The 17,191-nt window shown below is 37.3% G+C and overlaps 4 protein-coding genes across 6 annotated transcripts; 2 read left to right on the forward strand and 2 right to left on the reverse strand.

Moving 5' to 3' along the window:
• Positions 1-358: 358 nt before the first annotated feature.
• On the forward strand, positions 359-1,842 carry LOC136226036 (UDP-glycosyltransferase 76B1-like). The gene is made up of 2 exons (XM_066014314.1): positions 359-1,053; positions 1,320-1,842. The coding sequence occupies exons 1-2, from the start codon at positions 564-566 to the stop codon at positions 1,736-1,738; spliced, it is 909 nt and encodes a 302-aa protein (XP_065870386.1). The 5' UTR covers positions 359-563; the 3' UTR covers positions 1,739-1,842.
• Positions 1,838-17,133, forward strand: LOC136227247 (7-deoxyloganetic acid glucosyltransferase-like). Its single transcript, XM_066015912.1, has 3 exons — positions 1,838-2,041; positions 2,095-2,209; positions 16,033-17,133. The coding sequence occupies exons 1-3, from the start codon at positions 1,838-1,840 to the stop codon at positions 17,121-17,123; spliced, it is 1,410 nt and encodes a 469-aa protein (XP_065871984.1). The 3' UTR covers positions 17,124-17,133.
• LOC136226130 (7-deoxyloganetic acid glucosyltransferase-like) lies at positions 2,352-3,975 on the reverse strand. Its single transcript, XM_066014458.1, has 2 exons — positions 3,474-3,975; positions 2,352-3,401 (listed from the first exon to the last, which is right to left on the reverse strand). The coding sequence occupies exons 1-2, from the start codon at positions 3,973-3,975 to the stop codon at positions 2,476-2,478; spliced, it is 1,428 nt and encodes a 475-aa protein (XP_065870530.1). The 3' UTR covers positions 2,352-2,475.
• LOC136226034 (7-deoxyloganetic acid glucosyl transferase-like) lies at positions 10,830-14,654 on the reverse strand. 3 transcript variants are annotated; one of them, XM_066014312.1, is made up of 3 exons: positions 14,519-14,625; positions 14,093-14,422; positions 10,830-12,067 (listed from the first exon to the last, which is right to left on the reverse strand). In XM_066014312.1, the coding sequence occupies exons 1-3, from the start codon at positions 14,586-14,588 to the stop codon at positions 11,142-11,144; spliced, it is 1,326 nt and encodes a 441-aa protein (XP_065870384.1). In that variant the 5' UTR covers positions 14,589-14,625; the 3' UTR covers positions 10,830-11,141. The 3 variants fall into 3 exon arrangements, with proteins under 3 accessions (XP_065870384.1, XP_065870383.1, XP_065870382.1); XM_066014311.1 differs by having other exon boundaries at positions 14,093-14,654; XM_066014310.1 differs by lacking the exons at positions 14,093-14,422; positions 14,519-14,625 and adding an exon at positions 12,288-12,892.
• Positions 17,134-17,191: the final 58 nt, after the last annotated feature.

Raw genomic sequence — 17,191 nt, forward strand, 5'->3', positions numbered from 1 at the left:
AATCTAGGGAAAATTACACAGAAATTCATCTTTGAAAAACTATTTATAACTATATCAAATTATAATTTTGGATTATGTCAAACTAGTAAAATCAGTACTTTTAATACACTTTAAGAATTGAAATTTATAAATTAGAAGTCTAGAATATATTTTTTAGGATTTATAATTTATGAATTAGAGTCTAGAATTTTTAAATTATAGTGTAAAATCATAATATATACAAAATAATGACATATTAAGAATTAAGTTTGGTGATATGACTTAGTTGTAATTTTGTACTTAATTATGATATTCATGTATTTGACCCTAATTTCTATGGCTTTAGCACCAAGATTCAGTGCCTCTAGCCCGGCTTTAGCCCCAAGATTCTGGGCCTCTTACCGGGACCAACAATTCTTTGTCTCTCTTACCCGGCTTTAGACAAGCAATTTTTTGTTTTCTGATCATGAATGTCAAACACAAGAACAAGGACTCCCGATCATCTATTCAAAGTTCGTGGATGAGAATATTAAAATTAGGAACGGATTCATCTTCTTGCTCTCTTCTACAACTTGTAATCAGCGATGGAAACCCATTTGCAGAAGAAGAAATCGCGCAGGGTTCTTCTCTTTCCGTTGCCATTAGAAGGTCACATGAATCCAATGCTTCATTTAGCAAAAATCCTATTCTCAGAAGGTTTCTCAATTACTATAATCCATACCAATTTCAACTCTCTAAACTCATCCGATCATCCTTACTTCACTTTCTGCTCAATCCCTGAAGGTCTTTCGGAAACCGAAGCCACTACATATGATGAAGATATTATAGCTACCGTTTCTGCCATGAATGTTAGATGTGCTGACCCATTTCGTGATTGCTTGGCCAATCTATTGCTAGGTGATCCGAAGGAGCCAGTTGCTTGCTTGATTACAGATGCTGTTTGGGATTTCATCGGAGCTGTTGCTGCTAGTTTTAAGGTCCCCTGGATTGCTCTTCCTACTAGTAATATCTCTTCCTCTCTCTTTTGTGATGCTTATCCATCTGTGCGGAATAAAGGTTATATGGCTACCAAAGGTTTGTACTTTTGTTTCCTTCTAATGCTGGAAACACTTTCTGTTCTAGAAATTGCCTTTTACCTGTTTGATTTTTGGCTTGAACTACTGCATTTTGTCTTGATTGTTTGAAGATCTAGAAATGGAAATAGTATAATGTCAACAAGGAAACAAATGGCGGCATTGGAATTTTTGTTTTGTTTGTTCGTAATCAATTTTATTAACTTCCAAATTCACGAAGCATATTCTAATTGTATTAACTTCTATTTCATTTAATTCCCCCATCAGATTCTCCATCAAATGATGCAGTTCCAGAACTTCCACTCCTACAAGTTGAAGATGTGCCACAACTTCAGCCTCTATGTATTAAAGACATCCCAGAAATTGAAACACGAAACCCAGATGATTTCTTCCATTTGATAGCTAACATGTTCAATAAACCTAAGACCTCCTCTGGAATGATTTGGAACTCCTTTGAAGAACTGGAACAAGCTGCACTGCTCAAATGCCATGAGGTATTCGGCGTCCCGCAATTTGTTATAGGACCATTCCACAAGTACTTTCAACTCTCTTCAAGCAGTAGCTTAATAGCACAAGACAAGAATCCCATTGCTTGGTTAGATAAACAAGAGGCGAACTCTGTGCTCTATATAAGCTTTGGCAGCACTGGAATGATAAATGAAACTGATTTTTTAGAAATAGCTTGAGGTTTAGCAAATAGCAAACAATCATTCTTATGGGTTATTCGGCCTGGTTCAGTTCTGGGCTCAGAATGGCTTCAACCTTTGCTGAATGAGTTCCATCATATGGTGGCTGAAAGGGGCTGCATAGTGAAATGGGCACCGCAATTGCAGGTGCTAGCTCATCCTGCTATTGGTGGATTTTGGACACATTGTGGTTGGAATTCAACTTTGGAGAGTGTTTCAGAAGGGGTTCCATTGATATGTTGGCCTTTTTTTGGTGATCAAAATATAAATGCAAGGTATGCAACTGATGTTTGGAAAATTGGAGTACATTTAGAACATAAGCTAGAAAGAGTGGAGATAGAGAAGACAATTAAAAGGCTAATGGTTGGAACAGAGGGAAAGGAAATAAGAGGAAGAATAATGTGTTTGAAGGAAAAGGTAGATATTTGTCTAAACAAAGGGGGATCTTCATACCAATCTCTTCACAGCTTGGTTAGTTACATATTATCATTCTAATCCAATTGGTTTTTTAATGGCAAATATACATATTTTGCATACAATTCTATATTTCATACACATTATTATGACCGAGTCTAAATGCATACATCATTAATTAAGCTAAATATAAACTGTGAGAAATTTTAGTATACCTCTGCCAAACATGACAGTACTGATCTTATGATTAATCACATAAACCATAAATATAAAGCATTTGAATGGTTACTCCTGCCAAAGTTCATTACTTTGTGAAGCTTGCATCAGTTTTCTTGTGATTTCATGCACATTAGCCTGATATCTTGGATCAAATGATTAAGATTAGATGAAGACGACCCTCCTTCAGCTACACTCTTTCTCGCCAATTCTGTCATCCGAGCAGCTTCTTTCACAAACACCTCTCTCCTATCCACCATTAAATCATTGACCATTTTTTCAACAATTTGTCTATCACAAACGTCCTTCATATCCAATCCTAACTTCCAAACCTCGCTCACAAATCTGCTATTCACTTGCTGATCAGCGAAAAAAGGCCAACAAATCATAGGCACACCAGCTACTATACTCTCCAAGGTTGAGTTCCATCCGCTGTGTGTCAAAAACCCACCAATTGCTTTATGTGCTAAAACCTCTTCCTGAGGTGCCCATTTCACAACATATCCATTCTCCTTCGGACCTTCCTGAAACTGCTCCGGAATATCTTCCATATTGGAAATGGAATCAGCTCTTATAACCCAAAGGAACTGTTTCTTGCTGCTAACAATTCCATGCCAAAACTCCATCAGCTGATCTTTCGTAACCATCGTAATGCTTCCGAAGCTTATGTAGAGTACTGATTGTAAAGGTTGAGTGTTCAACCATGTGATGCAAGTTCTGTCTACTTGCCGGAGACTATTAGACGATTGGTATGATTCTTGTGTTTTTGTCTTTAGGAGCTCATGGAGAGGTCCAATGGCATGGATTTTTGGACATTCCTTGCATATTTGAGATAGAATTGGTCCTTCTAAATCTTCAAATGTGTTTAGAATCAATGCTTCTGCTTGAGATGATTTCCTTGTCTCTTTTGTTAAAATCTGAAGATTAGGGTCTTGTGTGTCATTAACTCTGCAGAAGCTTGGAAGATCTCTGCACCTCAGGAAGATTTCCATTCCGGGAACTTTTGTTATGATTCTGTCCATGTCTTCTTCTCCTGAAATTTTAGTATACAACATAAAATCTCACAATCAAACATGTTTGAAAAACTGCAATTTAGGCAACAAACCTTTGATAGGAAGTTGGGCAGCTTGAACAATGTCCAGAACAGAGAAATAAGCCCAGAAAGAACAAGCACTTATAGTACGAAAATGAATAAATGGAATTCTGAGGTCATTTGCAATCTCAGAAACAAATGCTAGAATTCCATCCATTATGATGCAGTTAACAGGAGGGCTACTTTCCAAAATGATCCTTTTGAAAACTGGTTTAGTAACCAAATCCATGGACTCCATTACATCTACTAATCGAAGACCTAAAGAGTGATCTATAGGTAGAAATTCAGGTACTGTTTTGAGTTCAAAATCTGGATATTTCTGAAAACGGGTATGAAAATCTGTGAAACGGGTTAGACGATCATAGTTGTGAAGTGTGGTAATGAAGGTAACTTTAAGATGAGCAAGGCTTAGAATCTCAGCTAGTTTAAGCATGGAGTTTATATGGCCTTGGACTGTTAAAGGAAATATTACTACATGAGGAAGAAGATGAAGAAGAGCAGGCTCTTCCTCCATTTTTTTTTCTCTTTTTTCTTTTTGTTGCCTTGGGAATCTTATGTTCAACACTTGCACGTATATGTTAAGATTAAATGATTAATTATTTTTGAGGCGTTGAGAGAAGACAGTGGATAACAACTCTATTTGTTTTTGGCTTCCAAGAAATTATAATGGTGGAAAATTACACTAATAATCATCTAGGAGTGATGAAAATTACAGTAATAGACATCTAGGACTTATAATTTGCATCCCTAACCTTAAGGATTGGCTTTGTTATTGAGTGAATGTATATGGTTTCAAACTGAAAGATGTATTTATATGCTAGAAATAGGATATAATATTTTTCAACCTTTCCTAGTTGTTTGGTTGGACTAAGAAATCAATATTTTTCAAGAATGAGAATAGACTTTCAATTAACAGACAAGAATACACCTTGAAACAGTAGAAAAGGATATACCTTGAATAGGAAGTTGGCCGGCTTCAATTATTGCAGCAATAGCATAATAATCCCAAAAAGAAGAAGCACTAAAAAATAGTAAGAAAACGAACAGTTGGAATCTGAAGCTCAAGAGCCACATCTCTAATCATACAGCTAACCAGATATGGTAAACTGGTTTACCTCCCAATTCCGTGGACTTGAAAATATTCTTAATAGAATAACCAGATATGGTAATGAAGTTTGTAACAGACCATGAAAATACAGAGAAATCCATGGGATACCATGTACAGTAAGATGCTACATTGATATATTTTACTTGGGAACAATACACAGATATATATACAAGTAGTAGCATGCCCCAACAGCCCTTCAGCAGCCTTAGGCATGTTATTCATTAATTACATTGACTTATACTCTAAAAATTACATTGATTTATACTCTAACACTCCCCCTCAAGCTGAAGCATGGATTTTAATCATGCTCATCTTGCTATAGATACTTATAATATAATCTTAAGACGATACAACTCAAAACAAGAAACTCAAGATACTTTGGAATATAAAAACATAATTCGGGAGATACAACCTAGAAGAACAGATCAAACAGGAGAGACGCCAAAGGAACATCAAACTTCGTAGGAAACAGACAAGCAAAACTCAGTCGAAGCAACCCGTAAGAGGCTGCCAGCAATGTAATTGCATAAAAGGAGATTCACCGGCAAACTAACCGGACAGACAGGTCGGAAACAGAGAGGCGATGGCAGCAGAAGAGGAACAACGACAATCCGTTGAGGTGAAATTAGACTCTGCTCACAAGGCAGACAGAAATGCTGAAAGAAGCAGCCCAAAATTACAAACCCACAAATTCTGCTCACAAGGCAGAAAACAAATTCTGAAATCTTAATCCAGAAACCCAAGAGAGAAGCCGAAACAAGGCTCTGATCCCATGTAAGGAGGACTTTTCTTACAGCGACGACGACACAGGGTGGCCGGAATGTGAGGAAACGACGATCGGAAGCGGAGAAGATGAACCAGAGGGGTGGTGAGATAGAATGATGTCCCAATAGTGAGTATTCAAGAGACCCAAGCTCATAAATGGAACCCTGGGAAATACTACCCAGAAAATATTGAATCATTGCAGAAACACAACTCCAGAAATACTTCACAACTCTGGAAATACTACCCAGAAAAAAGAATTCAGAAACCTTAGACCTTAGGCTCTGATACCATGTAACAGACCATGAAAATACAGAGAAATCCATGGGATACCATGTAGAGTAAGATGCTACATTGATATATTTTACTTGGGAACAATACACAGATATATATACAAGTAGTAGCTCCTGATATTACTCCTACAGTCAAGGAGACATACTGACCCTACTAGCAGCCTAAGCATGCCCCAACAGCCCTTCAGCAGCCTTAGGCATGTTATTCATTAATTACATTGACTTATACTCTAAAAATTACATTGACTTGTACTCTAACAAAGTTGAATCCTGGATATTTAAGGAACGGTGTGAGAGATTCATAGTTATGGTCTGTGTTTAGGAATGAAATTTTAAAACCAGAGAGGCTTAAAATCTCTGCTGGTTTAAGCATAGAGTTCACATGGCCTTGTGCTGGGAAAGGGAAGATTAGTACATGAGCAGGATGAACATCATGATGTTTGGAAACATCAATTTCCTCCATTTTTGCAAATTTAAAATCTTGTTCTCGTAAATTTGGAATTAAGCAGTGTGAAATGTGGATAAGTTATGTTATTGTTGTTACTAATCGAGAAAGATTCTTATCTTGTTGTAAGATAAGGAACATACTCGTTGATGACTCCATACATAAAAAAGGGAGAAATGAAAGGACACTACCGTCTTGTTCTATTTTTCCAAATTGATGTCATTCATTCAGCCAGATGGACACAATTAATGACTTGTTTCTTTTCTTGGCCAAAGATGCAAAAACGAAAAGTGTGCTCAAACTTTTTCAGTTTAGTGAATTGAGCATCTATACTTTTGTTTGATCCAATTCACTAACATTGTTTTACACATTCTATAAGTAACATGTTATATTAGCAAAAGTTAATTAATCAAAACATGTTATGTGTGCTCAAACTTTTTCAGTTTAGTGAATTGAGCATCTATACTTTTGTTTGATCCAATTCACTAACATTGTTTTACACATTCTATAAGTAACATGTTATATTAGCAAAAGTTAATTAATCAAAACATGTTATGATGCGGGCATCCAGTCGATTAGACGAGAGGGGTGGAAGAAGTCGGGTTAAAAGGGCAACACACCTAGGCGAAGCAAAGACCATTTATGTGAAATTAGACCTCACACGCTGTGTGGATTACTGAAATGAACATCAGAGGTTCAACACTAATCCCACACGCCGTGTGGGCTACTAAAACCAACAGTTCTCTTTCGATTTAAAAAACTCACATGCTGTGTGGACTTTTAAAAATGTCAAACAAGACCAATCTTGGCCCTCACTCCAGCTCCTTTCTAATTACAACTTTGCCACCTCTCAATTATAACACATGTCACTCTTTATTTACAACCCATGCCACCCTTTACATCTATCCTATTTTACCCTTTAAGTTTCATCTATTCTAATGGTATGCATTTACCCTTTATGTAATTTCATCTTTAGGTTTAGAGATGATATAAATTCATCTCTTTCCTTTGTAACACTTAAAACTTTTTTTTTTTTTTTATCATCAATCAAACTATTATCTTTCTTTTTGAGAAGTATTAGAGTTCATCCCTTTTGTCAATGGGGATCTTTGATTCCTACGGGTTTTAGTTCGTAAATCTTGAGATTCACCCATTCTAGTTTAGCTAGAGAATAACTTCTTTGTTAGTTTACGGTTAAAACTAACTCACTCGCTGCCAATCCGTATTAGTTGGTATCAGAGCCGATCGTTTTCCTAACCCTCGACTTCTTCGGTAGTGGTTCAACCATTTAGATAGTGCGGAGGCTAGCATAAAAAGGCTTAAGGAGACTCTTAGGGAGCAAGATCGAGCACGTGTCGAGCAAATGAGGAAGTTGAGAGCCTCCATGGAGAGTTTCATGCTAGAACGAAACACCGTGCAATCACGTTTTGGGGTCCTTAACAAAGAAATGAAAGAGACCCAATGTTACCTCTTAAAGCTTCATCACCCATCTTTTCTCCATTGCACATTCAAGAAGTAAATCATAAATTTTCACCTTCTCATGTTGAAGTTATGGATAATCAAATTACTAAGGAGAAGTTGGATGTTTGTGATGTGGTTAGTGAATTAGATTCTCATTTGTGAGTTTGTTGATAATGAAATTGTGAATGCGAATTTGAGTTCATGTATGAATGAAGAGGAAAGAGTGTTTGTAGGTGAAGACATTAGGGAAACTCATGTTGAAAAGTGTGCTCCTCATGTGTTTGATAAAATGCCTCTTAGGCATAAATTCATTTGTATATTTGAGGAAAGTGATGGTATTTATCTTGAAGAATGGGAAAGTGATTTTGGGCTTGATACTATATTTGAGGGGAATGATGATTTAACCTTATGTGTGGAGGTTGATGGATATGGTGATGGGAGAGATGTTGGTGTTTCAACCATGTTGGGATGTAGCATGTCATTTGAGTGAGGTAACTTGTCAAATGGATTGGCCGGTTTGAACTATGAGGAGAAGTGGATGGAACCGTGAGGTCATGGGACAGAATGCGAGATGAGTAATGAATTTGAAAATTATCATGAAGAAGATGAACTTGAAGAGGAGATGGATGAAGAGGAGAACCAATCCGAGAATGAGCTAGAAAGAAATGATGAACTTGACTATTATGAGAGTGAGTTCCGGAAGGGAATTGAGGAAAGTGATGAAGTGGGACCAACGTCCGAGGATGGCAAGTAAGTGTCCTTCAATGAGCAACCTCTGGGCATTCTACCTTTGGGGAAGATACCGCGTGATATTGCACGGGATCCCGAAGATCGTATGCGAAGCCTTCCTCATAGTAGCTTGAGCTTTAAGGAGATGGATGAAGAGTACCTTGTGACGCCTTTAGGAAGAATCAAGACTCCTAGAACATGCACCTTATGGATGAATCAAGTCTCCCACTTGGTAAATTTTGAAGTTGTTCTTTTGTGCTTTAGTGAAATTTATGTGTTGGGGTGAGGGAACATCAACCCTATGAGGAGTCTATGAGATGTAACCTTGTGGTGAAGAGTATGGGCTTCATGGAGTATTTGGTGAATGGGAATGACATCACGGGTGATATAAAGAAGATGGAAAAAATTCAAGATTGGCGGGATAATGGCCAAGTTAGTGAAGAGGCAAGTCAAGAAGTCCCGAGATTGTTAACCCAAGGCAACGAAGGAGTTGATACAAGTGTTCTTGGGATCACTATGAAGTGGGTTGACAAGTGCTGCCGAGATATTCCACTTGATGTAGGCAATGAGCGAGTAGAGGTTGAGCATAGTAGCTGGGTTAGTGAAGTGAGTGATAGGTGTTGAAACACAATTTCTATAGAGTTTTTGATTATGACAAAAATAACTATTAAGGAATTAGATCCTCAAAATATTTACTTTCAGAATTGAATTAAGTTGTTTTATGCTAATGTGTTTGTTAAGTGGTTATTATAATTTAAGCATAAATTGAAGACAACTTAAATTGGCCTCAAGGGAATTAAAACCCTTGTTTCCCCATCTGGAGGCACCCCAGTTTCGGCTGTAGCACCCCTCATCTCCCCTGGTTCGATTACAGAGAGCGCCCTTTCCCCAATATCCGCTGCCCCAGACCTTGTAGGAGTTGCTAGTGCCCCAATGATTCTGCCAGTTGCTATTGGGATTGGAACCACTGATGTATCATTAGCCGTTTTGATCGGCTTGCTAACTCTTCCCTTTTAAAGCCTACCAGGCCTTAATTTAGGAGGTAACTTGGTGTCCTGCTTTTGCTCTGCTGGTTTTGAGTTCTTCCTGCATTCATAGGCCAAATGGCCGATGTTCGAGCAGGCTCTGCAAAAACTAGGTAGATTCTCATAAGAAACATTAATCCAAAACTGCTTACATTCTCTCTCAATCCCCAACTGGGTCAGAATCTCTTCGGCCAGGTCGTTATCAATCAATAAACGAGCAAAGTGGCCAAAATCGCCCTCAAGGGTTGCTCTGTCAAATCTTATGAGACCACCTAGCCTCCTAGCAATGTCCGATAGGATTTGAGCATCCCAATACTCCCAAGGCAGTGCATACAGACGGACCCAAACCTGGGCATGAGTCGATTTTTCTGCGAATGGGTCAAAATCTGCTTTCCAAGGCTGTAGACAGAAAGCACCTGGTTTCAAGTTAAGAATTCCTTTGCAGAGAGCCAAGGCTTGTGCTTCCTTTGATTGCAAAATCACCTGGAAGAAACCCCTTCCAATGGAGATTAAACGCCAGGGCTCTTGTATTCCCCATTCAGCCTCTAGTTTAGATTTTAGGTCCACCACTCTCCATGGTGCTTCCCCTTTTGCCGAAATCAATCGACCAATGAGAGAGTGTGCGCATAGGGCGAGTCGTTTCTTATAAGCTGACTGCGAGATCTTTATTGATCGAAAACCCCCAATTTCAGAGACAGAAGCCGTCGAGACTGGGTTTGAAGGGATATTTCGCCGGAGAACCGATGAGAAGGACGACGCTTTAGAGGTTGCCGAAACCGCTGAAGGAGTTTCGAAACGAAGCTTTGGATTGAAGAGAACTCTAATACTGACATGATCCTCAGAAGGAAAGACGATCTGGTTATTCATGGTGGCCGATTCCGGTGTGCAGCGGATGGGGCGGTGCTAGGTCATCGTTTCCTTTTATTTTTAAATTCTCGAAGCAACGTGAGGATTCCGTTCTAGTTATATATAAAGATGATTCTTGAAATTTACTTGATTTATTTTTTATACTTTGAATTGGTTTTTAGTATTTCAATTAATGTATTTTAGAAAGTTGATTGGTTGTGTTAGCCATATCATACATTGCTGACTTCATTAATTAAAGGTTAATACATCGAAATTTCATGAATTTGTTCAAAAAGTTTGATTACTTATGAACTTACATGATGTCTTGTTAGCCTCGTCAATTTGCTTAAAATAAAATATTAACCACATGATGTTTCGTTAGCCTCGTCAACTTGCATAGTTAAATGGGCACCGCAACTGGAGGTGCTTGCTCATCCGGCTATTGGTGGATTTTGGACACATTGTGGTTGGAATTCAACTTTGGAGAGTATTTCAGAAGGGGTTCCATTGATATGTTGGCCTTTTTTTTGGTGATCAGAAGATAAATGCAAGGTATGCAACTGATGTTTGGAAGATTGGAATACATTTAGAACACAAGCTAGAAAGAGGGGAGATAGAGAAGGCAATTAAAAGGCTAACGGTTGGAACAATGGGAAAGGAATTAAGAGAAAGAATAATGTGTTTGAAGGGAAAGGTATATATTTGTCTAAACAAAGGAGGATCTTCATACCAATCTGTTCATAGCTTGGTTAGTTACATTATCATTCTAATCCAATTCCTTTTTTAATGGTAAAAATACATATTTTGCATACAATTCTACAATTTTCATACTCATTATTATAACCGAGTCTAAATGTGTAGAAAATTAGTTAAGCTAAGTATAAACCGTGAGAAATTTTAGTATACGTCTAGCGCACATGACACAGATCTTATGATTAATTACAAAAACCATAAATATAAAGCATTTGAATGATTACTCCTGCCAAAGTCCATTACTTTGTGAAGTTTGCATCAGTTATCTTGTGATTTCATGCACATTTTTCTGATATCTTGGATCAAATGATTGAGATTAGACGAAGACGACCCTCCTTCAGCTACACTCTTCCTCGCCAATTCTGCCATCCGAGCCGCTGATTTCACAAACACTTCTCTCCTATCCACCAGTAAATCATTCACCATTTTTTCAACAATTCGTCTATCACAAACATCCTTCATATCCAATCCTAACTTCCAAACCTCACTCACAAATCTGCTATTCACTTGCTGATCAGCGAAAAAAGGCCAACAAATCATAGGCACGCCAGCTACTATACTCTCCAAGGTTGAGTTCCATCCACTGTGTGTCAAAAACCCACCAATTGCCTTATGTGCTAAAACCTCTTCCTGAGGTGCCCATTTCACAACATATCCATTCTCCTTCGGACCTTCCTGAAACTGCTCCGGAATTTCTTCCATATCGGTAAGAGAGTCGGGTCGTATAACCCAAAGGAACCGTTTCTTGCTGCTTACAATTCCATGCCAAAACTCCATCAGCTGATCTTTTGTAATCATTGTTATGCTTCCAAAGCTTATGTAGAGTACTGATTGCGAAGGTTGAGTGTTCAACCATGTGATGCAAGTTCTGTCTACTTGCCGGAGACTATTAGAGGATTGGTATGATGCTTGTGTTTTTGTCTTTAGGAGCTCGTGGAGAGGTCCAATGGCATAGATTTTTGGACATTGCTTGCGTATTTCAGATAGAATTGGTCCTTCTAAATCTTCAAATGTGTTTAGAATTAGTGCTTCTGCTTGAGATGATTTCCTTGTCTCTTTTGTTATAATCTGAAGATTAGGGTCTTGTGCGTCATTAACTCTACAGAAGCTTGGAAGATCTCTGCATCTTAGGAATGTTTCCATCCCGGGAACTTTCGTTATGATTCTGTCCATGTCTTCTTCTCCTGGAAATTCAATAGAGAACATAAAATCTCAGAAACAAACATTTAAAAGAAAATGCAAAGTTTAATCTCTGTCCTTAAACTGTTAAACAAGTTTACTTTGAACTTGAGAGGGCAATCTAATCCCCAAAATGTACATGGACTACCTAGAACTAAGTAGATTGAGAAACTAAGTGTAGACATTGAGCAAGTCTAGAGACCAAAATAGGCAATAACAAATTACCTTTGATAGGAAGTTGGGCAACTTGAACAATGTCAAGAACAGAGAAATAAGCCCAGAAAGAACAAGCACTTGTAGTACGAAAATGAATAAATGGAATTCTGAGGTCATTTGCAATCTCAGAAACAAATGCTAGAATTCCATCCATTATGATGCAGTTAACAGGAGGGCTACTTTCCAAAATGGTCCTTCTGAAAACTGGTTTAATAACCAAATCCATGGACTCCATTAAATCTACCAACCGGTCACCTAAAGAGTGATCTAAAGGTAGAAATTCAGGTACGGTTTTGAGTTCAAAATCTGGATATTTCTGAAAACGGGTATGAAAATCTGTGAAACGGGTTAGACGATCATAGTTGTGAAGTGTGGTTATGAAGGTAACTTTAAGAGTAGCAAGGCTTAGAGTCTCAGCTAGCTTAAGCATGGAGTTTATATGGCCTTGGACTGGTAAAGGAAATATTACTACATGAGGAAGAAGAAGAAGAGCAGGCTCTTTCTCCATTTGTTTTTTGGCTTGGGAATCTTATGTCCAACACATGCACATTTATGTAGAAATTTAAATGATTATATATTTTTGAGGTGTGGAGAGAAGAGATGGTGGCTAACGGCTCTGTTTGTTTTTTCCTTCTAAGAAATTATAATGGTTGAAAATAACTAATAGAGACATCTAGGAGTGATCTAATATTCCAGCCAATGGACTGAGCATCTAGGAGTGATCTAATTTGTTTTTATCATTCTTGGAAGTACAAATTTACTTAGCATAAAGGCTTATCGGTTCCGTGTGCTGTCTAAAATTGTCATTTACTTTAGTACTAGTATCTCGTAGTGTCATTTTGGTAATATTCGTCCAATATTCTTATATGTGACATTTAACCAATTTTAGATCAAAACACCTTATTATGCAAATATTACCAAATGATACATAAGGGGGCAAATGCACACGGCCTTTAATCCAATTTACTTTTAATAAATTTGAGCTTAATATTTTAATGCAAATCAATTTTACCTGATGCCTAACAGGAATTAGTTTGTTAATAAATTGAAATTATTTTATACATTAAATTGAAACTATTTAATACCACATTAAATATTCTAGACACTTTTATAGGTGGAAGATTCAATTATTGACATTTCTACTAGTTTTTTTTTTTTTTTTTTTTGTGTAACTATAGTTGATGTTTGAAAGATCCAATGTATTAATAAAAAAAGATGTTAAATAACGGTTAGATCAACAAGTTCAAATTTTCTACTGGATGGATGTAAACGTTGTTGTCGTGTGACTGAGAAGTCACGGGTTCGAGTTTTAGGAGCGGTCCCTTACCAAAAAATTGGCAAGGAAAGGCTTGCCCCCAGTACATCCTTGTGGTGAGATCTCTCCCCGGACTCTCGCTTAAGCGGGGATGCGTAGTGCACCGGGCTGCCCTTTTATGGAAGTAAAATTGATATTTTTTGAAACATTAATGTTTTGTACCATTTCATACGTTAGAAATAATAAATGATCTTACTTGAAAGCATTAGGTCTAAATTTTTTCATTTACCCTACCCTCCCAATTATTATTTGCGTTTCATAGATCAAAATGATTTTGTTTTGATCTCGATAAGACTTCCAATTTGCATGAATGCCTCTAAGAGTTGGCTTTATCGTTTGAGTGTATTAATATTTTACACGCTTCAAACTCAAGACGTATTTATATATGCCTGAAATAGAATATAATACTTTTCAACCTTTCCTAGTTGTTTGGTTAAGGAATAGATACAAGAATACAATTATCTCATACTCAATACTGAAACAGTAGAAAAGGATATACCTTGAATAGGAAGTTGGCCGGCTTCAATCACATCAGGAACAGAATAATAAGTCCAAAAACAACAACCACTAACTGTACGAAAACGAACAGTTGGAATCTGAAGCTCAAGAGCAACATCAAGAACAAATCCTGCAACTCCATCTCTAATGATACAGCTAACAGGTGGTCTCATCTCAATCACGATTTGTCTAAAAACTGGTTTAGCTCCCAATTCCATGGAATTGAACATATCCAAAACAGAATAACCAGAACGTAAATAGTGTTCAGGAAGAAAATCAGATATGGTAATGAAGTTGAATCCTGGATATTTATGAAACCGAGCTTCAATGTCTGCAAAACGAGTGAGAGATTCATGGTTATGGTCTGTGTTTAGAAATGATATTTTGAAACCAGAGAGGCTTAAAAGTTCTGCTAGTTTAAGCATACAGTTCACATGGCCTTGTGCTGGTAAAGGGAAGATTAGTACATGAGGAGGATGAACATCAATTTGCTCCATTTTTGCAATTTAAAAATGTTGTTCTCATAAATTTGGAATTGGGCAGAGTGAAATGTGGATAAGTTCTGTTAGTGTTAGTAATTCAGAAAGATTCTGATCTTATCTTGTTGTAAGATAAGGCAAATGTTTCGTTGATGACTCCATACATCAAAAAGGGGAAAATGAAATGACACTAATTGACAGTAGTACTTTGTTCTGTTTTTCCAAATTGATGTCATTGGCTCAGACTCCACATGTACACAATTCAGGCTCTAGTGAACGCAATTAATGACTTGTTTTCTTTTTTGGCCAAAGGTGCAAACAAGGGACCTCAACTTTTTCAGTTTAGTCCATTGAGGATCTATACTTTTGTTTGATCCGATTAAGGGTCTAAAATTTCAAGTTCAAATTAGATTAAAGTTGCAATTTAGTCCCCAAAATATGTTGGTATTGCCAAAAAAGAATGATACTAAGAGGGAAATAACTGAGAAAGTAAATAGTGACAGTTGCTAGAACAAAAAATTAGAGTAGCTTCATAATATAGTATTCCTTTAGACTGAAGTTACAATAATAATATTGATTAAATCAAGCTCTAGAATTATATTTTCTTTGACAGAAAACTCCAATTTCTCTCTAGAGGAGTGACAGTGGCGACGACACCACCCGGCCTCAGGGATGGAGCCAGCGGCCAGGGCAGCCTCCTATTGACCTATGCTAACTCTGCCTCTGTTCATGCTCCTCTACAGTAACAAGCACAAAATTCTATCTTGGAAAAAGAAGATAAAAACTGAATTCACTGAATCATATATATATAATATGAAAAATTCTACATATAATATTTGTTTCTACCAATTTCTCTGCAACAAAAGTCCACTTAAAATGTTTAAATTTTATTGTGCTCATATGTCACTGCTTACAGAGGACATTTGGAGTAGTCGCAATAAACAATTCCAAAGATTGATTATATGCAATATGTTGAAAAATGGTTAGAATGGAAATCTCTCCTTCTAATATATAAATTTCTACTATAAAGATCGAACTTGGTAAATTGTTTAAAGCAGTAGAAAGAATTATCCTTCAAGAAAAATGAATATTGAAGAGTTAACTTTTCCTTCTCTTCCTCATGTACTCATATTCCCAGCACCAGGCCAAGGTCATGTAAACTCCATGCTTAAGCTAGCTGAGCTTTTATGCCTTTCTGGCCTTCATCACATTACCTTCTTAAATTTCAACTTCATTCATGAAAATCTTGGAGATATTCAATCTCGTTTTGCCTCCAAGTATCCTAAGTTCCAATTCAAATCCATTCCAGATTGTAAGTCATTCAGTGATGGGCCAACAGATCCAGTTGATTGGATAGGAGAATTCTTAGATGCAGCAAAACTGAAGAGCAGGCCAATTTTTAAGAAAATGTTAATTGAGAGTGATCCACCTGTTACTTATATAATAGGAGATATGTTTACAGGTTTTATCCATGATGTTGCCATTGAAGTCGGAATTCCATCTATTCAATTCCATACTAGCAGTGCCTGCTCTATGTGGATTTCTCATTCTGTTCCTCACATTGTTGCTGCTAATCAACTTCCCATTAATGGTGAAGAAGACATGGATCGGTTGATAACAACAGTTCCTGGCATGGAAAACATTCTCCGGTGTAGAGATCTTCCAAAGAAATTCTGCCAAGTCGACGACATAACCAATCCAAGTCTGCTTATGATCACAAACGAAATGAGAGAAGCAGAATCACTTATCCTCAACACATTTGAAGAACTAGAAGGACCAATACTCTCTCAAATCAGAACTCGATACCCTACAACATACGCTATTGGACCTATCCACGAGCTCCTGAAATCAAAACCAGAAAGCATGAATAAGCAAGAATCATATTCAGGCTCCAATAGTGTATGGCAGGAGGATAGAAGCTGCCTAGAATGGCTAGATAAGCAGCCATTGAAATCAGTTTTGTATGTAAGCTTTGGTAGTATAACATCAATGACAAGAGACCAAATATTTGAATTCTGGTATGGTCTTGCTAATAGCAAGAAGAGGTTTTTGTGGGTAATAAGGCCTGATTCCCTTGTTGATGAAGATGGTAATGTTGTTGAAAAATTTCCGGTTGAACTTGAAGTAGGTCCTAAAGAAAGAGGGTATGTGGTGAATTGGGCACCACAAGAAGAGGTTTTAGCACATAAAGCAATAGGTGCATTTTGGACACATAGTGGATGGAACTCAACCTTGGAGAGTATAGTTGCTGGTGTGCCTATGATTTGTTGGCCTTATTTTAGTGATCAACAAGTGAATAGTAGATTTGTTAGTGAGGTTTGGAAATTGGGGTTGGACATGAAGGATACATGTGATAGAAAAATTGTTGAGAAAATGGTGAATGACTTGATGGTGGATAGGAAGGAGGAATTTGTGAAATCAGCTGCAGAGATGGCTGAGTTGGCAAGAAATAGTGTCCAAGAAGGTGGATCTTCTTCTTGTGATCTCGATAGTCTAATTGAGGGGATAAAACGGATGAGCATGAAACACGCAAAAGTCGGAGCATATATATAGTTAACACTGATCTACAAACAAACACAATTCGTTTGGTTGGTTCAGTTGTTGATGTTTACAATTTGCTA

This window comes from Euphorbia lathyris, chromosome 4 (assembly GCF_963576675.1).
Source record: "Euphorbia lathyris chromosome 4, ddEupLath1.1, whole genome shotgun sequence".
NCBI lineage: Eukaryota > Viridiplantae > Streptophyta > Magnoliopsida > Malpighiales > Euphorbiaceae > Euphorbia > Euphorbia lathyris.

Excerpts from the sequence above, each read along its gene's own strand:
- LOC136226036 (XM_066014314.1), top strand. The coding sequence starts at position 564 with ATGGAAACCCATTTGCAGAAGAAGAAATCGCGCAGGGTTCTTCTCTTT. Across the intron at positions 1,054-1,319 it reads AGGTTATATGGCTACCAAAG|ATTCTCCATCAAATGATGCA; the intron begins GTTTGTACTTTT and ends TTCCCCCATCAG.
- LOC136226130 (XM_066014458.1), bottom strand. The coding sequence starts at position 3,975 with ATGGAGGAAGAGCCTGCTCTTCTTCATCTTCTTCCTCATGTAGTAATA. Across the intron at positions 3,402-3,473 it reads TGCCCAACTTCCTATCAAAG|GAGAAGAAGACATGGACAGA; the intron begins GTTTGTTGCCTA and ends CTAAAATTTCAG.
- LOC136227247 (XM_066015912.1), top strand. The coding sequence starts at position 1,838 with ATGGTGGCTGAAAGGGGCTGCATAGTGAAATGGGCACCGCAATTGCAG. Across the intron at positions 2,042-2,094 it reads CTGATGTTTGGAAAATTGGA|GCTAATGGTTGGAACAGAGG; the intron begins GTACATTTAGAA and ends GACAATTAAAAG. Across the intron at positions 2,210-16,032 it reads ACCAATCTCTTCACAGCTTG|GTTTTATCCATGATGTTGCC; the intron begins GTTAGTTACATA and ends ATATGTTTACAG.
- LOC136226034 (XM_066014310.1), bottom strand. The coding sequence starts at position 12,786 with ATGGAGAAAGAGCCTGCTCTTCTTCTTCTTCCTCATGTAGTAATATTT. Across the intron at positions 12,068-12,287 it reads TGCCCAACTTCCTATCAAAG|GAGAAGAAGACATGGACAGA; the intron begins GTAATTTGTTAT and ends TTGAATTTCCAG.